Below are 23,133 nucleotides of genomic sequence, written 5' to 3' on the forward strand. Positions count from 1 at the left end.
ATACAGTTTACAAAGCCAAAGAGAAAGCCAAAGCCAAGCCAAAGAGACACTCACATTATAACATAATCAATAATAAAAGTTGGTCTCTAAAATTGTAACATAAAATATACTAAACGATGAAATATACATGAATGTAATTCACCCGATTTTCCACTTACTTGAGATGCTGCAAAATCCAGCTTCTCCAGACCAACCAGATAGCGGTTTCTCATAGTATCAACCTCTTGTCTTTTACTGTTCAGCAACGTCTTAAAGGTGAGGATGAGTTCCAAGTATGAGGTTGGTGTGACGTAGTTGTGTCTACGCAGCGTGCTATAGTAGCTATCTGACAAGTCTTTTACATTTTCCTGGAAATACTTGCACATGGAGACAACCCTGAAATATTTCAGAAGCAGAAATATACAGTATATATATGTGCTTTAAATTACATAGTAACATAGAATGACACTGGAAGAATGAAAAAAATATACATCAATCCTGTAAAATATTTTATCCTGCAATGTTGACTTATACCTCCGTGGGGGTTGTCTAAAGACATCCATGGGGGGTTGCTGGAGTGCAGATTATGAATCCTCCTTATCAATATTGCTATTGATGGATAGGTTAGGTCAGTAGACATAGTGAGATTGCTGTGCTGCTCAATGGACCATCAGGGTGCATGTGTAACTGGGCACACCGGCCCATCCTGTTGCCTGCAAGAGCCAATGACTGGCAGCAAAACAGAATGGCGGCTGAGTATGGCTGAAAGTATTGTACCGGGGAGGTACTGAACAAAACAGCTATCCAAAGACGAGTCCCTATACATTAGTTATTTTACCTTCACAACTGCTAAAGGGGTTGCATGGACGTACAACTGGAAAACATGGCCAGTGTGGCCAAAAACTGTGCCACACCGGAGTGTGGTATTGCAACTAAGCTCCACTCATTTCTATAAAGGGGTTTTACATGTTTTTTTTTTTTTTTAAATGTATGTAAGGATTTGAGGGAGCTGTACAAACCAAAGAAAAAACTTGTGCTCACTTCTTCCAGCCCCGCCTGTCATTGCTAGCCTCTGTTCCCAACCACTGCTGCAAAAGTCAGCAGGAGCTCCACAAGTGAACTCCAGAGGAGGTTACTAAAAATAATTTTTTTTAAAGCACCACTAAGCCTTACATAAAATGAAAAAAATAAATAAAAACCTAAATAACCCCTTTATGTCACAATAATTTTTGTTTCTTCAAACCTGGCTTTACAGCCCTGACTGAATTTTAAGGATCCACAAAAAGGTTTTTGTAAACCAAAAACCCCTTTTAACATACTCTTTCCTGACATCATCGTCAAGGTCCACATCTTCCAAAAACTTGTTTGCCACCATCTCCAAGGCGTCGGTCGGCCAAGTCTGGAACCAATCAATGGTGCAGCAGTTGATCAGAGATGGGAACATTCTCAGGCGATTTCGGAAGGCGTCACCAATAGGGCTCATCGCTAATAGAGGAATAATATAAAAGCCATTGTTACAAACATAGTAGGATTTGGCTTACTGTACACAATCCAGACTGAAGTCTCCTCACCTAGCACAATATGTAAGTTAGCCCTGACTCTCTCAATGAAGAAGTTGTACATAGCCATAGGGGTGGCTTCAATCTTTTTGCCTTCTGTTCTTGCAATGGACTGCATTTTCTCCACTATATCTGCTTTCTCATCTGCAGGGAATATATTAGGGACATCTCCTGTGTTCAATAACATATTGATGTCTTCAACAAACACCTCATCTTTGATTTGATTATCACAAAACAGAAAGACAGTGTTTTTCCCAGCGACCCCGGCTTGCAGCATTACTTTCTTGATGTCGTCCCGCCATTCGTTCATGGTATAGTTCTTTGTTATTTCAATTTGAAAAAGCTCAAACGAGTTCATGAAGGTGGCTAACTTTGTAGCGCTCTGTCTACCACTTCCCCCAATTCCGACCAGCAGTAGATGACCGTTGTCCTGTTTCAGCACCCGGCAGATTCTTGAGATGTGCTCTATGGCAAACTTAAACATTACCAAAGACATCGGAGCTTTGCTAACGTTATTAAATTCATCCAGGTAATACTCCATGACTGATGTTAACTGCTTCAGATCTGTAATCTCATCATATACTTTAGTGTCCCTGTCAGGCTTGAAATAGTCTCCGAAGAAGAGGCTTCGAATGTTGTCATCAACTACTTTTCCTGTAGGCGCCAAGTGACTTAGAACCTGGGAGACAAAAATATATGAGATTCCAAAAGTAACAATAATTTTCATGATAGAATGTCAAAGGGGTGTTTCATGCTCTTAACATAAAGGGCCAGACTGGTTCACCAGATTACTAAAGGAACCTTCGGTGGTCCTAGCCTCCAACACATTGTAATAGTCCACCAAAATCCAGAAAAAGGCAAAAGACTTTGTAGGGGATTGGGGCTATGACTTGAAGGTCTCGCTGTTTTATAATGATTCAGAATAATTTAAAATGATTCACTATATGGATGAGTAGATTATATTGATGACGCGTCTTACACTGGGATTTTATAGATGGAAAGTGGGCCCTCAAAATCACCATCTCTGGTGGGCCCATGTTACCTAAGTTTGACATTGCTAACATACAAAAGTATCTTCTGCATGAGTTTAGGCTATTCTTTAAAGAAGAAAAAATATATAATTTCACAGAATTTAGGGGTTAAAATGAACACCACTTGACCCTCACAGCATTAAAAAGTCTTAGTAATCTTGATATCTATAGCACCATCCTGGAATATCTTGGTATGTATCACAGACCATACATTATTTATATCTCTCAGACTTTAATATATGCAAAGTATATGCATAATATGCATCCCATCGGTCCAGGGACAATATAAGACTTACACACAGATATTGTGCTGCATTATCCAGGACTGTTGCAATGTATGTAAATGCACATATTCTGAATACATCAACTGCACTTCAAATACTAATTTATAACTCCATAAGGGCCCCATGGCCTTCACCTATGACCTTTATCCCCTGAACCTGGACACTTTTATATTTCATGGAATTTCTTTTTTTATACTTGATAAATAGTTATATAGAGAGACAACTGTGTGCATCCATTTTTTTTTACTTGGTCATTAATTTGTCAACATGTATTTAACCTTTATTTATTGTGGTTGAAATTAATCTGTATATTGATCTACTGTATGTAATATTAAAATGCTTATATGGCTGCTTATTCCATGTGTAGAGATGTCTGGAGAGTTGGTACTATAATTTCCGGCCCATTATTTGTACTTTTGGTCTGACCTTGGATTAAACAGGCAGCTTAATCATTTCAATAGGAACTGTGTAGTTTTTCAGTTTTTGCAGGTGAAAAAAATGTATACTTCTTCAGATAATCACTGGTGTCTCAGCAAAAGTATATTCTGAAAATAGTTGTTTCAAAACAAATTTTGACTAAAATGTTCTGCTTCTTTAAAGGGAAAATTTACACTCACCGGCCACTTTATTAGGTACACCATGCTAGTAACGGGTTGGACCCCCTTTTGCCTTCAGAACTGCCTCAATTCTTCGTGGTATAGATTCAACAAGGTGCTGGAAGAATTCCCCAGAGATTTTGGTCCATATTGACATGATGGCATCACACAGTTGCCGCAGATTTGTCGGCTGCACATCCATGATGCGAATCTCCCGTTCCACCACATCCCAAAGATGCCCTATTGGATTGAGATCTGGTGACTGTGGAGGCCATTTGAGTACAGTGAACTCATTGTCATGTTCAAGAAACCAGTCTGAGATGATTCCAGCTTTATGACATGGCGCATTATCCTGCTGAAAGTAGCCATCAGATGTTACAGGGTACATTGTGGTCATAAAGGGATGGACATGGTCAGCAACAATACTCAGGTAGGCTGTGGCGTTGCAACGATGCTCAATTGGTACCAAGGGGCCCAAAGAGTGCCAAGAAAATATTCCCCACACCATGACGCCACAACCACCAGCCTGAACCGTTGATACAAGGCAGGATGGATCCATGCTTTCATGTTGTTGACGCCAAATTCTGACCCTACCATCCGAATGTCGCAGCAGAAATCGAGACTCATCAGACCAGGCAACGTTTTTCCAATCTTCTACTGTCCAATTTCGATGAGCTTGTGCAAATTGTAGCCTCAGTTTCCTGTTCTTAGCTGAAAGGAGTGGCACCCGGTGTGGTCTTCTGCTGCTGTAGCCCATCTGCCTCAAAGTTCGACGTACTGTGCGTTCAGAGATGCTCTTCTGCCTACCTTGGTTGTAACGGGTGGCGATTTGAGTCACTGTTGCCTTTCTATCAGCTCGAACCAGTCTGCCCATTCTCCTCTGACCTCTGGCATCAACAAGGCATTTCCGCCCACAGAACTGCCGCTCATTGAATTAATTTTCTTTTTCTGACCATTCTCTGTAAACCCTAGAGATGGTTGTGCGTGAAAATCCCAGTAGATCAGCAGTTTCTGAAATACTCAGACCAGCCCTTCTGGCACCAACAACCATGCCACGTTCAAAGGCATCAAATCACCTTTCTTCCCCATACTGATGCTCGGTTTAAACTGCAGGAGATTGTCTTGACCATGTCTACATGCCTAAATGCCACCATGTGATTGGCTGATTAGAAATTAAGTGTTAATGAGCAGTTGGACAGGTGTACCTAATAAAGTGGTCGGTGAGTGTATGTCCCCCATGTGTCCATCTATGCTGGTGAACGGTTGCCAATGTGATGCGATTTTATGTCCAGGATGATACAGCATCTATTATAAATAGAATTAACTGGACACTCCATATTCAAATGACCAGTAACAAGTCATGGGGGTGGAGTCACACCTCTTTAGAGTCACGCTGGTCTGCCTACAGCAAATGATAATTTGCTTTACAGATGAGCTGAAGGTGGCTTGTGATGTACTTGGCCCATGGGGTTTCAACCAGGCCAAGAGGAGGAAATAATCAAATGTGACCCTCCAGAGGAGCGGCTCCGCCCACAAGACTACTTACAAGTCATCTTTACATAGTGTGAGCCAAAAGAAAAAAACTAAAAACTTTTTCCGTGTTGCGCTGCATGGAATATAGAAGGAAATTATTGTCAAACTTTTCAAGTCCTGGGTATCAGGTTTGTGGCATTTTGGGGGCCTGACAACACTTCAGAAATATTAATTCTGCCTAAAAATCAATACATAAATTTTACTCGAGGCTTTACAAAAAGTCTTACAAAAATAACACCGTAAAGTCAAAGTTTCCTTTTGAGTCGTAATGTGACATTTTTACTAAATGAACTTTTAATTCTAATACGTTTCTGCCATGAAGTTTAGGAATATGATTTGTGAGGTTCATTAGTGACATGTCATGTAGTGACGGCACAGAGACATTTTTCAACACTAAAAAAATCAGTTCTTAAATATCTACAAAGACAGAATGAAACTTTTACTGCCCTCCAAGTCAAAACGGAGAAAATTCACTCATATTAATTTATTTTACACTGAAATTTGACACCTTTTATAAATGTAGCAGTCCCTTTCATACATTTCTGAATTTGTAATCATTAATGATTATGTAATGTGCAAGTTCTCTCTGCTTAAACCAAAAACCACACAAAATATACAGTGCTTAATCTTTAGCCATAGACCAGATGCTTAACTTAAAGGGACCAGATTTAAAGGGCACCAGTTTTTTACCTCACTAAATAACGAGCCTCCCCAGTTAGGGAATGAGGTCTTCAAAGTCATATGAAAATGAGCATCGAAGAAACATATTTTAGGGGTAGTGTCAATTCAGATGCCCCCATCTTTAGTTCTATAGTATCTAGAAACATGCTTTTGTGTCATATTAAAGATTGTGGTTCTGTGAGCTACAGAACCGGATATGCAGACAGTTAAAGAACTGTATCTATATCTGCAGCTCGCATTTCCAACAACTTCTTTAACTGCCAGTATTTCTGGTTCAGTAGATCACAGAACCACAAGCCTAATTTGATCTGGAAGATGAGATTATTATCTTTAATATAGAACCAAGGATAGAGGTTTCTGGATTTATGCTCATCTATGACAAAATATGACTCTTGTAAGCTCATTTTCACTTGACTTTGGAGGGGATTTTTTATAGGTAAACGGGTGACATTTCACAAGAAAGAGGGAATTATAGAAATTATATCGTTCCCTACCTGAGGAGGGGGGGGGGGGGGTAGAAGTTTAATGGGGTAAAATCTGTTGACATGGTACCTTTAAGCTGCCTGGCCCCAATGCAAAATCTGCAAACAGGTAAAGCCCTGGATATTTTGGTCTGGGCCTTGGAAGTCCCCAGATCAGCACTACTATACAGTGCATGAATATAACTGCATAACTGGGGGGGTGTGGCCTGGCTATGGAGGAGTAAGGAAGCAACCTTGCTTAGCTCCCGGGTTTAGCCAGGATCCCGCCACAGAATCCTTACCCATCCTGCCTGATTCCTCCCCACATGGGTCCCAGAAAGAAGAGGGGAACAGGGCCTGTCGCCCCAACCCCATCGAGGCCCGCACCGAAGGGAATAGACCGGTACATGGTCCCTCAGGCCTCCCAGGACGCGAGGGACCTGATTGATTTGGCCCCCCCGGACGACTCACCTCAAGGGTCCATCCTCACAGCCCTTCCCTGCCCATCGGGAAATGGTCCGCAGCCAGCTGAGGGACTCGATGCCGGGTGCCCGGAGCGGCAAGGTGAGCGCGCCATAATGGCGGATGTCGCGGCCTCCTCTCACACTCAGGCGCGGGCCTGCACTTCCGCCGGGCCTCCGAAACACCGCGCACACTGTGCTGGTGCGGCTCCGTCCTCTCCCGACTCTGCTCCGGCTCCAGAAGACATAGCGGAGGCCGCCGACGCTCCGGTGCTGAGGGCCCTGAGCGGGAACGTACCACCGCGGCCCCCTGAGAGGTCCCACGCAGTATCTCCCGGCCTTGTTGCCCTTCGGTCAGGCCTGAACGGCACATGCCTCACTCCAGTCCGGGGTGACACCTCTCCACAGCACAGCCCTTCTGCAGCACCAGCGGCGACAGGTGAGCGGCAAATCCCCCCTGAGGTACTGGACTTCGATCCGATAAGGGTCTCACAAGCGCAGGAGGCCACAGGAACTCACCCAGGGAAGGCCACAGACCTATGTCCCTTGACCCCCGAGTTCTACCCCCCAGGCACTGAGGGGGCCGCTGCTTATGGGTCAGCAGCAGCTACAACCCCCCCCCCCCATGCAGGGTTATACCCAAGTGTGAAGGTCCTGAAGGCCCCTCCGCTGAGCGGCGAGAGAGGCTCATCGCCCCCACACCTACCTGCTAGCACCATCAGGGGATCCCTGGGAGCCTCTCCGGACTCTCCTGGTACCTGGCCTCAAAGTGCACCGATGGCACAGTCTCCTGGCCCTCCAGAGTCCTCCTTATCAAGGAGCCCGCGTTTATACTACAACAGCACCCAGGATAGTGATCCTGATCAATCTCTTGGTGAATCGCCCACAAGGGCAGCTTCAATCTCCCCGCAGCCTTTTTCAAACTATCAACGCAACCCGCTTGAAGCAGGTGTGCTGGCAGACATACGGGCCCTCCGCAACCATATCAGAGCCATCCCAACCAGAGAGGATATGGAGAGTTATGTGGCTCGCCTTGAACAATCGTACAGAGTGGAGATGGCCGGCCTGCGCGATGAAGTCCAACAGATTGAACAAAGAGTATCCACCAACGAATCCTCCTATCGCACCGTTACTGAAAGACTCACAGCTCATGATACACAGATCTCTCTTCACTCACAACAAATCCTGGCCCTCTCTGAGCAGATGGATGACGCCGAGAATAGGGGCCGTAGGAATAATATCAGAGTGCGGGGACTACCAGAAGCTATCGATAACCAGCAGATCGACAGTACCCTCAGAGCCATATTCAACAACATTCTTGGGGTCCCTGTGGACTCTCCATTAGAGCTCGACAGAGCCCACCGAGCTTTGGGCCCTCGTCCGAATGATCTGTCTCGACCTAGGGACATCATCTGCAGAGTCCATAGATACCAGCTCAAGGAGCAAATTATGAATAGAGCACGGGAGGCCGGCAGAGTACGCTACCGGGATGCAGAAATTCAGCTGCTGCCTGACCTGTCTCGCCTAACACTTCAGAAGCGCAGGGCCCTTAAGCCCCTCCTGAACATCCTACAGGACAGGAACATACCATACTCATGGGGCTTCCCGTTTCGCCTCCAAGTCAGGCGCGACGGCCTAACAACAGCACTTCGTCATCCTGGAGACCTCCCTGCATTTCTTGCTGCTCTTAATTTGCCGGATGTTCTTATATCGGACTGGCCCTCTTTTCTCCCACCCAATCTACCCTTCCAACCACCAAGGCCTCAGAGATTCCCTCGCCGGAGGGGCAGGAGACGCTCTCCTGACAGAGTAGGGGATGACGTCCAGGGTCCCCCCCAGCCGAGATGAGGACTCTTTGCCTTTAATTGGACTTGCACTCACCCTCCAAGACATCTTGGGTCCCTACCCCCCTACTCAGGAACAGTGCCTCCGGTCCTCCAACGTATCCTTTATATTGGCCCATTGTTGGCTGCCTTGTTATATAATTACAACGTTGCACCGTTACATTGATTGCTCATATACATGTTCGCTCTGCCAGTGTTTTGTTTAAAGTAAGGCATGGATAATTGTACATTGTTGTTCTTTTCTCTTGGCGGTCCCTGGCCCCCGGGGGCGCCCTGCATAGACAGCTCGTTTCCCAGTGGGCCCCACGACTAGCAGGTCTACTCGTGGTATAACCTGACCCCAATAGGCTCATTTCTGTCGTTTTCGTCAGAATTTGACCCTAGAACCTTAGCAGCCTTTGAAGCTGCCTTATTATTGTTTTATTTGTTGCTTTTGAATCCCCTTCCCCATCGTTTGACCTTCCTTGAATCTTTCCTACTGTTGTCCCCCTACCCCATTGTTATCCCCCCCCAGTGCGCACCTATCCGTTTAGGACTGAGCTCATTTCCTTGCACTAGACACGATTATGGCTACGATCACTTATTACTCCCTCAATGCTAGGGGGTTGAATATTCCTCAGAAACGCAGCCAGATATTGTTCCGTATGCACAAACTGAGGGCCGACCTTCTATTCCTACAGGAAACCCACTTCCGCACCGACAACATACCCAATCTCAGAGATAGATACTATACGACTTGGTTCCATAGCACTCACTCTGGGGCTAAATCCCGGGGGGCATCTATTGCTATCCACAAGCACCTACAGCACGAAATTATTGACTCCATGACTGACCACGAGGGTAGATATGTTTTTGTAAAAATAAAGCTATGGGGACACCTGCTGACACTGGCTTCAGTGTACCTCCCTAATAGAGATCAGATACGAGTCTGCCGCAGATTTTTGACTAGGCTGCGGGACTTCTCGGAGGGCATAGTGGTTATGGGGGGGACTTTAATTTCCCGATGGACCCGACTGTTGACTGCTCCGTGGCACGACCCTCTCTGGCTCCAGCCCAAATGCGGAAGCTACGTAAAGCCTTGTGGGAATCACAACTAATAGACGTTTGGAGAATCCTCCATCCGCAGTCCAGAGACTATACTTATTATTCCCCGGCCCATCGGTCTCACAGCCGACTGGACATGTTCTTTTTGAGCCATCATGCCCTTACATGGAGGCCCGCAGCGTCAGTGGCTCCTTCCTTGTAGTCGGACCATGCCCCGATCTCCCTCGCTCTAGATATCCCAGGCCCATATGCCTCGCCATGGCGGTGGCGTCTTAATGATAATTTGCTCAAGGACTCTGTTTGCCTTGCGGACATTCGTAAGCAAATTGCCGAGTTCCTTACTACTCACTCGGGACAACAACCTCCACTCCCAATACAGTGGGAGACCCTCAAGGGTATGCTTCAACTCGTATTTATTAAACACGGGGCCCGTCTGAAGCGGGAGAGATCGGCCAAAACCCAGGCACTTTTGTCCAGGATTAGTACCCTAGAACAGGAGCACAAAAGTGGTGGGTCCCAGGCGGTATTGAATGAACTCTTGAATACCCGTGAGGAACTGAAGGAATTACTGAACCAGAATTACCTGAGGTCTGTGGATAGGAACAAGCGTTTCTTCTATGAGTATTCTAACAAGTGTGGGAGAGCCCTGGCTAGGTACCTCCACCCCCGTACGACCGGTACGTATATTCCACAGATTAAGGACCGCTCAGACAGACTGACTCACAACCCCAACGAGATTAATAAAATCTTTCAGAGCTACTACGAAAGTTTATATAACTTGCAGGGCCCATTATCTGACTCGGCTGGGGCCAGAGAGCTGGAGAGAATACAAGCGTACATTAAGGATAATGCTCTTCCGAGACTAACTAAGGAGGGTTGTGAGGACCTGGAGACCGACTTCTCTGAATCAGAGGTAATGGAGGTCATCAAAACCACGCCGGCGGGCAAGTCCCCAGGCCCCGACGGTTTTACCCCCCGTTTCTATAAGATATTGAAGACTGACTTAGTCCCATTCTTGACGCGTACGTTCAATTGCATCTCCTCCCAGGCCCCTCTTCCACCGCAATCGTTACAGGCTTCTATTTCCGTGATCCCCAAACCCGGTAAAGATCACTCCATCTGCGCCAGCTACCGCCCAATTTCCATTATTAACATGGATATAAAAATACTCTCTAAATTAATGGCCAACCGCCTGGGGCCTTTACTTCCATCCGTTATCCACAATGATCAGGTGGGCTTTATCCAAGGGAGGGAAGCACGTGATAACACTAATAAGACTCTGCTTCTTATTTCCAGGGCTAAGTCGACTAGACAGCAGATGTGCTTGCTCTCGGTGGACGCAGAGAAAGCTTTCGACCGTGTACACTGGGGTTTCCTCTGGGCCTCACTGAAGCAGCTGGGCATTGGCCCTCGCTTCCTGGGCCTGGTACAGGCTTTATATTCGGCCCCCACGGCCCAGGTCCGAACTAACGGTATCCTGTCTGGTCCCTTCCATATTAAGAATGGCACCAGACAGGGCTGCCCCCTATCACCTCTCCTGTATGTTATAGTTATGGAACACTTGGCGGTTGCCCTTCGTCGGAACCCTAGTGTACACGGTCTTCAAATTGGAACCCACCAATATAAGATGGCCCTTTATGCGGACGATCTCCTTTTATATGTCTCGCAACCTAGAATTACTCTCCCCAATATTTTGGAAGAATTCACAAAATTCGGCTCCCTTAGTAATTTTAAGGTAAATCTCTCGAAATCTGAGATCTTAAATGTTTCCCTCCCTGGGGCTGAAGTGCTCCATTTGGCCTCTCAATTCCCCTTTAAATGGAAGAGCTCCCACATATGCTACCTGGGTATTGATATCTCAGCAGACCTTTCCTCTCTGTATGCCCTGAACTACAAACCTCTCTTAGAGAGAACCCTTAGCGACCTCAGCCAGTACCGTGGCCGCCACCTCTCCTGGTTCGGCCGAGTTAATGTCTTAAAGATGGACATAATGCCCCGCTTTCTGTACCTCTTTCAGACATTGCCGATCCGACCCCCCAGTTTTTTTTTCTCGAAACTCCGTAGCGCTTTTCGGAGGTTTATCTGGGGAGGCGGTTCTAGTCGCATTAGCTTCTCCGTGCTGTCCCGAACGAAAGCTAGGGGGGGGGTGGGACTCCCTGACCCACGGCTATATCATACAGCGGCCATCGCTCAGCGGTTGGTAGACTGGACTTACAATACAGAGACTAAACAGTGGGCCCGGCTGGAACGTGATTTAGTATCTCCTACGCTACACTACCTTCCCTGGATCCCGGTTAACTCTAGGCCACCGGACCTCGCTCACTCACTATTCTCCCCATACTTTTTCTCCACGTGGGACGGACTGATGAGCAAGAGTACATTACTCAGGATGGGGGGCCCTTTGACTCCTTTATTTCATAATCCTGCATTCCCACCTGGCGTGGGTAGACAGCGATTCCTCTGTTGGGAGGCCTCTTCCGACACCCGTCTGGGCCAGGTTGTGGTCGATGGGACCTTACCCTCTATGGAGTCTCTGAGGGCCTCCCACCCTGATATTCCACTATCATGGCTAGAGCATAGACAATTAGCATCATACATAGCGGCCGACCCTGAACGTACCGCGTTCGGGTCGTCTCCCACGGCCCTAGAAGCATTGTTCAGATTGTCCTCCTCACCAGCTCATGCTCTTTCAACCATATACGGTCTGTTGCTAGAGGATGCCACTCCAGGTAGGCCAAACTACATTGGAGTTTGGGAAACAGCTCTCTCCACGGAACTAACAGACGAGGAACTAGATAAGGCCTTTCTATTTTCGCACAAAATGCCACTTCCATGTAGTGCTCAGGAAAAAAACTATAAAATACTCTCCAGGTGGTATAGATGTCCCTCGTGGCTTCATAGGATTTTTCCCGAGATTTCAGACGTCTGTTGGCGATGTGGTGCGGAAGTGGGTACTCTGCTCCATATATGGTGGAGCTGTCCGATCCTCCAGCCGTTCTGGAACAAGGTCTTTGACGTCTACCATCAGGTTACCGGTAAAAGTGCCACTCCCTCTCCTCAGTTAGCATTATTGTCGATTATACCCGGTACTATCTCTACCATCAAAAAAGGTCTCCTTCGCCACTTTTTAACCGCAGCTCGCACAGTCATTCCTAGACATTGGAAGAGCCCTCATCCACCTACAATAGTTGAATGGATTCAGGAGCTTGGGTTTATTCGTAGAATGGAGGAGTTAGTAGCTAATGACTCAGCAGACCCGGGCAAGGCAAACACAGCTTGGATCCCATGGGAAACATTCTCGAACTCTCAGGAACTTCACGATCTCCTATCATGAGCGGGCACATGCCACAGCCCTTCCCTAGTCGCTGGAACCCGGTCTTACAAATCCTCCACTCATAATGCGTATCCCCTCCTTTCCTCGCACCTTTCCCTCCCCCTTCTTCCCTCCCCCCCCCTCCTTTTCGTCTCCTTTTTCTCATATTATATGTACATGTTTGTTAGTTTATATCCCCCTTTTTTTTTCTTTTTCTTTTATGTGACCTTGTTGGTCATATTGTGATAATTACTCTGTACAAGCTGTCACCTTGGGGCTTCTTATTCTTTGTAATACAAATTAACTCCAACCCCTAATCTATAACTTACCATTACCAAATGTTTTCAATATTTCTGATTCTGCGTGATCAGCCTCGTACAGTCATCTCCTCATTATATTGTATTGTACTGTTATACATTTTTGTCCTGTCTAATAAACGTTGATTATACATAACTGCATAACTGATCATCATCACACTTTAATAAAATATACAACAGCAATAAATATATCAAGGCAGATGGCCAGATGTTGAACTGTAACTAATGAGGACATAGATTGGATAAATAGATTGGAATAGAGAAGCAACTGATAGATGACTTTAAGGGTAAAATATTGGACTCCCAAATCGTTCCCAAAAGTATACAATTATGACATGAAATAAGATACCTAAACTACTTAATTAAAAGAATATAATTGCCATTGCAGACAGTGATGTTGTAGGTGTTACACTGTGTAATGAATATTATAATCCATATTCTAAACTTTGTACTCATTAATATGCAAATTGTCTAAATCCTCTTTCATTTCTCTAAAGTCAAACAATGATGAAAGTCTCTGTTCTGTATAGATACAAAGTAAAAATACTGGAGAAATTGCAAATTAGTTCAAAAATAATATACTATCTACAATGACTTTGTCTTAAAAGATTATAGGGTTATAAATGAGTCCCTAACATTTCTGATGGGATTTTCAGTAGAATTAATTAGACAAAAACATGAGACTGGAAAATCTATAAGCAATGTACTGTGGAGGACCCAAAGCGTCTAGCATTAATCAGATGCACATTGATTTCTATGGTGCAATGCTTCATTTAACCTGCGGTTGTGCTGTAGGATAACTGAGCACTTATCAGTGGAGCTCTATTACCTTCTATATTCACCATCAGCATTCCTTGCAAATGGAGCACCAGAACCGTATGTCCACAAGGAGCAATTGGGGGTTTTAGATCCCCTTTCTCCTAATCGATAGCCCCCCTGTAATCTGACACTTAGAAACTTTCCTGTGGATGATGAATTAATATCTCTAGGACAACCAATTTAAGAATAAAGGCAACACATTTTGAAATTTCTTTGGTTGGTATTTTATACACCGGATGCCTCAACAATGTCTCCTACCTTGTCCACACTCTGCTTAAAGCAATTAGATGTTGTCTCTTTGACCATATTGAAGAAAGTCTGCCTGTCCTCAGGATCAATTAAGCGGTCATAAAATACACGGTAAACTTCATGTATCCAAAGTCTAATCAATTTATCATTGTCCTGGGAAATGCAGAAAACACAAGATTTAATAAGCATGTCATTACTTTCCTTCTGGATTCCACTAAAAATATATGTTATGTCTCTCAGAATCCGAACCTTAATCTTAATGGCCATTACTTGATTTTGACATGGAATCTGTAAATATATGGCAATTTCTGAAGATTCAACATATTCCTAAAGTGACCATTACCATTGCTCATTGCTGAAGAACCTCTGTGTTGTCTAGTGAACGATTATCCACTATACATTCAGTCATTCCATTTGGATATACCATACATTTTCGTGTCACCAGGCGAAGTATAACGAATATCTGTGGGAATGTTCTTTTATGGAATGTGGAGTACAATATATTGGATGAAAATTGTAAATGTGGAGGACACTTTCCAGACAAGGGCTGTCTGTCATCACCCAGCTAAAACTATTTTGGTTTGAAAATGCTAAGGCCTCATGCACACAAACGTGTGTGTAATATGGGCCGCATACCGGAGAAAGTGATCCACTGTTTGCGGACTGTTTTTGCCTGAGGACATCAGCGGGTAAACACCTCTCAACCTGCCCAAGTCCCTGGGAAATGAGTGGCTTCACAGGACTGTGACCGTCCACCATAGAACACAATAGGTCCTAATACAGTTGCCTGCATGAGGCCCAAATTTGAGAAGGGGTTTCGGTCCCTGCCCCTGGAAATAGCTACAGCCTGCACCCGTTCAGGTCTGATAGAGTCTGTCGCACAACTGCTGACCGTCGCTGCATAGATCAGGAGCTCGGAACACCCCAATATATCTGGCACGCGGGAGGGGAGAACATCTTACTCTAGCGTACAGTATAGAGATCTTTTTAATAATCTTCTTTTTACCAAGACCTCTAACAACAACAAGATGGAACCTCTAAGCATAGAAGCATAGTCATTAGTGGTGGTAATTCTTTACTATAAGAGTATGAGACTTGCTCCCCGATATGTTTTTTGGATTACCTGTAGATGAGTGTGTGGACACAGAAGAACTCCCCGTACAACTCGGGCAAAGTCTCGTAAGTTAAAGACGTAATGGGATTTGGAAGGAGTCGGCAGGAACTTTTCCACAGCCGTCTTGTATATCGCCATGGTCGCTTGTATCATTAGTTTGCCAGTTCTGAAACACAACACAAACAATCCCACCGTAAGAGCTTCACAGGTTATTTGTTACTATTTTTACTGTAATAGATGTATTTCTACTCACGTAGCAAATTAATTAGTACATTTTCCCTTTAGATAATTATGATATTGTTATTATTTGTGAACTATTGCCAGAGCCAGGGGGAAAACATGATTATATGAATGTAATTGTTGTGTAAACCATCATTTACATGATGCGATGGGATGTGATGAGGGGCACAAGTACGGTACGTTCTCCCTTGCTGAATAAAATGATGCCGCTCATGGTTTCCTCAGGAATAGATTACAGATAATAGAGACGGGGAGAGTGCAGCCTGTCCAGGGAAACAGTAACGAGTAAAAAGACTGTAAAATTTATTTCTGTAAAATAGAATTTATAGCAATAGATATAAGGTTCTATCTAAGATATATTTATACGATTATTTTTACTGCAATGTAGAATGTGAATCATTAAAGTAGCTTTGCCATTAGGACAATTTCTGTATAGAAGGAACCACCATAAATTGATCTGAAAAGTAAAAACATTTTATTAGCTATTTTTAATGATTTTTTTATTTTTAAATTTAATACAGGCAGTCCCCGGGTTACATACAAGATAGGGACTGTAGGTTTGTTCTTAAGTTGAATTTGTATGTAAGTCGGAACTGTATATTTTATCATTGTAGTTCCCGACAATTTTTTTTTTTTGCCCCAGTGACAATTGGAGTTTCAAATTTTTTTGCTGTAATAGGACCAAGAATTATCAATAAAGCTTCATTGCAGACAATTTTAAGCTGATTATTGCAATCTGGGACTATTTTAAAGCATCCAGAGAGCTTCACCAGAGGTCACAGTGGGCAGAGGGGTCCGTCTGTAACTATGGGTTGTCTGTAAGTCGGGTGTCCTTAAGTAGGGGACCGCCTGTATTTCTAAATTTAATAAGAACTATAGCATGCGATTCTTATTCTGAACACAAAGCCTAATATTAAACTGACGCGACTGTACGGGATTCTGGACAATTAATAACCAAATAAGGCCCCAAGCACACAAACATATATGACGTCCCTGAGGTAGCTGCACAAATTGTTTTCTGTAATGTCCATGTATCGCAGCACTGTGACCGAGTAAGTTGTAGCGCTCACCCCTCCCATATCCACTGCTGAAACGGACCACAGACATTCCCGTTTGTGACCCATTCCACCACACAGTTGTGTGCATCAGGCCTAAGGATTGGCAATGAGCAAAGTAAAATGTTGGGTCTCTGGGGCTGACAGGGAAATAACTGGGCAGGATATTGGGTCTAGATTAAGATAGCAATAGTCCAATTGACCTTATTGTGTGACCGGAAGGTCGAAAGCCATGGATTACATTTATTTTGCTCCATAGAGATTTATGCTATTTTCAGTACAAAAAAAATAAAAAAACCAATCTTTGGTGGAACACGTGTACAGAATTTTCCTGTTTTTAATAACCGTCACTGAGGAGGAATTGTGTTTGGCCTGTATACTTATACAAATCTGTAATAAATGATTTTTTGTTCTCTTAAAATTGTAAGACATGAAAAGAGCAGTTGAATGTTTTATCAAACAGATAAGTTTAAGGACAATAGATTCTAACCTAAACCAGAAGAGATGTAGTATAAAAATATAAAACCTCTGCACAAGCTTACTGTAGTCCTGAAATATATTAAAGCATCTTAAAGTTAAGAGATGAGAACATTGTACATAGCCTCCTATCTGCAGGCAGTATGTTATACAGCAGGAGAAGGTGAAGCAATTGTTCATAGTGTCCTATCTGCAGGAAGCATGTTATACAGCAGGAGGAGCTGAGCAGATTGTACATAGTGTCCTATCTGCAGGCAGCATGGTATAGAGCAGTGGAAACTGACCAGATGCTCTATAGCCTCCTATCTGCAGGCAGCATCTTATAGAGCAGGAGGAGTTGAGCAGATTGTGCATAGTGTCCTATCTGCAGGCACCATGTTATAGAGCATTAGAAGCTGACCATATGCTATAAAGCATTCAATCTGCAAGCAGCATGTTATAGAGCACGAGGAGCTGAGCAGATTGTACGTAGTGTCCTATCTGCAGGCAGCATGTTATATGGAAAATAGCTTGATAAGGAATTAGAATTGCTTCGAGAAGGAATCTTTTTATTACTATATTGTATGTCTAATTTATATCAAACCTGTTGACAATTTAATGAGAACAGCATCTTTGAGGATGAGGGCCCTGGAAAACTGCACATAATGGCAGGTGACCACCTCACTAAGTAAGAAGTTGGAGATAAGTCCCAGCCCTGTGGCTTATTAACTACCTATGTAGTGTAAACTATAAATAAAAATACCTCAAAAATGAAATATCAAATCCTTTGCCAAAGTGCCAGTCTGCTATGGAGCAAAATATTTTCGTCATTGTTTCATCGTCAAAGGCATTGATAGAAACTATGTTCAAGTGTCGAGTGAAGCGACCTGCAGAACGAGATAAAATCAAAAACAAAAAAGAGATGATTGAAGGTGAATATTCCCATTTTCTGTCAATAATGCACAATGAATAACCTGCTGGGTGGACGGATCTACTGTATCTACAATGAGTGTGAAGCCTCATACACAGGACTTATGCAGACCCCACTGAAGCTGTAGAAAGGGAATACAAAACTGTCTTGTTATTCCATTTCTTGCAGATCGGGCAATATACTTGTAAGAAATTGTTTGCTGCTACCAAGTCGATTCCCTCGGGGGGGTTACAGAGAAATATGTTGTATGTGAATTAAAGAAATGTGCTTGATTCCTGCAGAGTCATGTGTCACTCATCAATAACAATTGTGTTCTATGATGAAACTCCCGCAGAAGAGGAAATATGTTCTGAACAGTCGGCCCTGTTATATTTCTTGGAATTAACCACCTTGCACACAATCCATTTCGTGGCATCTGGAGAGGCACTTCAGTTGCACTGGTATTTATCAGAAATTGCAGAAATCCTGTGGGTGGCTGACTATGGCCCCATCTCGGTTCTGTCATACTTATAATGTGATTTAATGGGGGTCATTTATCTTAGACATCTCTTTTTCCCCCTTATATTTGTGATATTTGCGTCAAAATTTGCTATTTTTCCACTCGCCCAGCAAAGATAGCAGTGGAAAAATTTTCCAGTATTGCTTCTGATATATCTTTAATATCCAGATGTGGGCATATAAAAAGTTGTACGTTTGTGTAAATTGTGCCAAAGCGCAGCAATATTGGCGTAAATAAACGCCAGTCCCCAGGCAAAAGTTTAGAAGAGAACTGCAGAAAAATTTGCAACTTTTTTCTAAAACAGGTACAAAAAAAAAGACACACATGCCTGTAATATCATCCTCTAAGATAAATGAAACAGGTCCAAAATCCAGAAAAAGCAAAGAAAGACTCTTAAAGTGTGAAGACTTTATGAAATGTTGATCTGAGGTCATCACAACCACACAGTTCACAAATTTTCCAAAGCAGTAATCCTCAAGTCAGTTAGCATGAAATTTCTCTGAGAGTATGTAAAGCACCATGCAGATTTTGGGGATTGTGTAGCGTTTTTTCATAGCAACTGATCAGGTCGTCTCATTGCAGCAGATAAATTTTGTACAAAAGGCACTGTGCCCTGTCTGTAATTTGAAAAAATAGTTGCTATGAATTTGATATGGACATAAGCCATAATGTATAAATTGTATCCAGTATTCGTACTATGCAGTGTTCACAACATTCTATATGAAAAATAATTCCCATAATCCAATTAAAGGGTTTTAAATTTTGGATCGGCTTGGTACAAGGTTTTGTAAGAGCTTGAAGCATCTTGGTGTTCAGGTATCACAGCCCAGGGATGAAATGCTCATTTGACAGCGCGCCAGTCCATCGAGGGGCCTCGAGTGACCACAGGGGCCTCTGTTGGTATATAGACTCTCAGCAATAACGAAATGACATTATACAGGCCACAGCCATAAGATGTAGCATGTACGCACTGTGATTGTGAGCTAAACCTCTGTATAACAGGAGCCAGCAGTGGTGGGAGGCTCTGCAGTGGGCAGAGTGCCAAGGAAAGGTAAGTATAAGTTCCCTTTGTTTTTACAGCATCTGGGGCCAGTCCTTATAAAATCAGTAATTCTTGAGAACCTCTAATTGAATTGAATTGAGTTTAGCCTCAATATCAAGAACACCCAAATGTACCAAGATGTAATACACATAACCCAATATACCAAGAAGAGTATGTGCTTTATAATCGCTGAAAGGGGATGTTCCATAGTCGGATCCCTCGTTGCTCCCTGAGATAGGTGGAGCATACAGACGCACATGGCCGGGCTGCCCCTTTCATCTCTACGGAGCTGACGGAGATCTCTACAGAGATGAACAGGTCAGCACGGACATGCACGTCCTGCTACTCTGCTCATCCAAGGGAGCAATGAGGGGTCTGACTGGGGTACATTTGACCCCTCGTTCTAGTGATCTGTGGGGGTCCCATCACTGAGACCCCCACAGATCAATAAGTTAGGCTGTGGATAGGGCCTAACTTATTTTGTGGGAAAAACACCTTTAAATGAGTTTTCCATGAGAACACAAGGGCTGAAGTAGGTGTACTTAGCCTACTCCAGCTCTTGGTTCCAATGGGGCAGTCGTTTTCTCTGGCACTGCCAGCTTGACAGTACTGTGAAGTAGAAAGCTGTCATGATGCTGGGACCAGCAGCTGGAACAGAGAAAGTACAGAGTACGTATACTTATATTTTTTGGTTAGCCCTGCCCCTGTGTGGTTTCCTGAATTCCTAGACATCCCTCTAATATACCATAAATGGTAGAAAGCTTCTAACCCTATGTATCTTCCCAGGTCTACTGTTTGTCGTCAGTTACTGATCCTTCTGTGTAAATCTTTACACTGCAGGAAAAGAGAATACAGTGTTTATGTCTGTGCTAGAACCCAGAATACATTACAGAGGGCTGCACAATGGAAATGCTGCTATTATATTTTATTACATTATATATATTTGTCATTATATAACTGGCTGAGATTGATAGACCTCATCAGTCACATTGACTCCATTATACAAAATGTGCTTCTTTAATAATTCTTCTATAATTCTTCAATATGTGTCAACAAAATGTAGCATTTTGTCATAAGATTATTGAATAATCAACAGTCATTTTTGTTTAAATTCCTAAATGTTATTACTTGACACAATTAAATACTTCATAAATCTTGAAGTACAGCCATAATCTTTCAAACTCTTATACAAATAAAAATGTGCAGCGAAATATCACCTCTCCCTAATAAAATATTACAATATTTACTGCACATCATATATTGGTAGGAACATTTTAATATGTGGTTAAATATATATTGTAAAAAAGAGCCTATCACATTGTTTTCATGCATAATGGGGCCCATTTACTCATTGATTGATTGATTCATTCATTCATTAAGAACGTGTTCCAAAAATCATGAATCTGTCGCTTCCCTGGACTGGCCCGACAGAGTTCACCAACTTTTTTGCGGTGCACCTTTAACATAGGGCGTGCGACAGACTTTGCATGTTAAATACGGTGCGTTCGAAAGTCTGTCAAAAAACCATGGCAAAGCCCTAAGTAAATGTGCCCCAATACATTTTTAGTTGACAGACTATTTATATTACCTGTAATGTCATTCCTCCCACCTCCAGGGGGCCCCATTGCAGACAAAAATAAGACATCCACAATATCTAGCCGTGATGTGTCCTTTCTGTCATACCAGTGGCCATGGTCTATCCACTGTCTCAAAAGTTCAATGGGCGGCTGAGCTCCATATATTTCTTTTGCTGGCATATTTAGATCATCTGTAGATAAAATAAAGAGTCTAAATTAGGCCACAACTAAATATTTGTATATTACAGGCAGTCCCCGGGTTACATACAAGATAGGGTCTGGAGGTTTGTTCTTAAGTTGAATTTGTATGTAAGTCGAAACTGTATATTTTATAATGGAAGTTTTAGACATTTTTTTTTCTTTTGCCCCAGTGACAATTGGAGTTTCAAAATTTTTGGTGTAATTTGACCAAGAATTATCAATAAAGCTTCATTACAGACATCTTACAGCTGATCATTGCAGTCTGGGACTATAGAAAAGCATCCAGAGAGCTTCACCAGAGGTCACATGGGGCAGAGGGGTCCGTCTGTAACTATGGGTTGTCTGTAAGTCGGGTGTCCTTAAGTAGGGGACCGCCTGTATTTCTAAATAGTAGGTACTAAATAGTAGGTAGGGAGGTAAAAAGGGGATACATCAACACAATAACCCTGAAATATTTTAAGGCATTTTGCTGTGGTTATGAGATCATAAATCCCTGGAGATCACTTAATAATTGTCTAGTGGCCGCTGCAGGGGAAAGGAGATACTACAGTTCAGCAATTTTGACGCCCTAAAATGTTATATAAGATTTATTAATAGGCAATTTTATAGAAATCCAATATAATGATTTTATATAAATAAAGATTATAATTACCCATATATACTCATGTATAAGCCGAGTTTTTCAGCACAAAAAATGTGCTGAAAAACGTCCCCTCGGCTTATACACGAGTCTATAACAAAAAAAATTACCCACTTAAAAAAAAATAAACTTAAATACTCACCCTCTGATGTCAGCTCGGCTCCCCGATGTCGGCGCGGCTTACCGATGTCCCCGATGTCAGCGCGTCCCGTCTTCTTTCTTCTCCGCGGCTCCTCTTCTCTCTTCTATCTTCCGTCATGGACGCGGCCATGTCTTCTTAGTGGCCGCGCATACTATGATGTCAGCAGCGGCCGCATCATAGTATGCGCATGCTAGAAGAAAACATGGCCGCGTCCATGCCGGAAAGAGAAGAGGAGCCGCGGAGAAGAAAGAAGACGGGACGCGCTGACATCGGGGACATCGGTAAGTCGCGCCGACATCGGGGAGCCGCGCTGACATCGGAGGGTGAGTATATAAGTTTATTTTTTTAAGGGCCGTGGGGGCAGGCTGGCTGTATACTACTAGGGGCTTCTGTATACTACTAGGGGCTGCTGTATACTACTAGGGGCTTGCTGTATACTACTAGGGGCTTGCTGTATACTACTAGGGGGCTTGCTGTATACTACTAGGGGCTTGCTGTATACTACTAGGGGCTTGCTGTATACTACTAGGGGGCTTGCTGTATACTACTAGGGGCTGCTGTATACTACTAGGGGGCTTGCTGTATACTACTAGGGGGCTGCTGTATACTACTAGGGGGGTGCTGTATACTACTAGGGGGCTGCTGTATACTACTAGGGGCTGCTGTATACTACTAGGGGGCTGCTGTATACTACTAGGGGGCTGCTGTATACTACTAGGGGGCTGCTGTATACTACTAGGGGCTGCTTTATACTACTAGGGGCTGCTAAATACTACATGGCGGCTGGCAGGCTGTATTCTTCTGGGGGCTGGCAGGCTGTATACTACTGGGGGCTGGCAGGCTGTATACAACTGGGGGCTGGCAGGCTGTATACTACTGGGGGGGTTTGACCAATGCATTTCCCACCCTCGGCTTATACTCGAGTCAGTAGTTTTTCCCAGTTTTTGGTGGTAAAATTAGGGGTCTCGGCTTATACTCGGGTCGGTTTATACTCGTGTATATACGGTATCATTATTCCCAAAACTAAACTTAGTTATTTACATGTTTATGGCAAAATTCTGCAAA

The 23,133-nt window shown here is 43.6% G+C and overlaps 1 protein-coding gene across 3 annotated transcripts in view; it reads right to left on the reverse strand.

Moving 5' to 3' along the window:
- Positions 1-23,133, reverse strand: part of DNAH3 (dynein axonemal heavy chain 3) — a 272,966-nt gene that overhangs the window by 35,934 nt on the left and 213,899 nt on the right. For all 3 annotated transcript variants that reach the window (XM_072120542.1, XM_072120545.1, XM_072120544.1), the window contains exons 44-50: positions 21,097-21,276; positions 17,800-17,923; positions 15,295-15,451; positions 14,181-14,324; positions 1,551-2,217; positions 1,299-1,464; positions 159-375 (exon numbers count right to left, since the gene is read on the reverse strand). In XM_072120542.1, coding sequence (XP_071976643.1) covers positions 159-375; positions 1,299-1,464; positions 1,551-2,217; positions 14,181-14,324; positions 15,295-15,451; positions 17,800-17,923; positions 21,097-21,276 — 1,655 coding nt within the window. The remainder of the gene's footprint in view (positions 1-158; positions 376-1,298; positions 1,465-1,550; positions 2,218-14,180; positions 14,325-15,294; positions 15,452-17,799; positions 17,924-21,096; positions 21,277-23,133) is intronic.

Source organism: Engystomops pustulosus, chromosome 8, assembly GCF_040894005.1.
Source record: "Engystomops pustulosus chromosome 8, aEngPut4.maternal, whole genome shotgun sequence".
Lineage (NCBI taxonomy): Eukaryota > Metazoa > Chordata > Amphibia > Anura > Leptodactylidae > Engystomops > Engystomops pustulosus.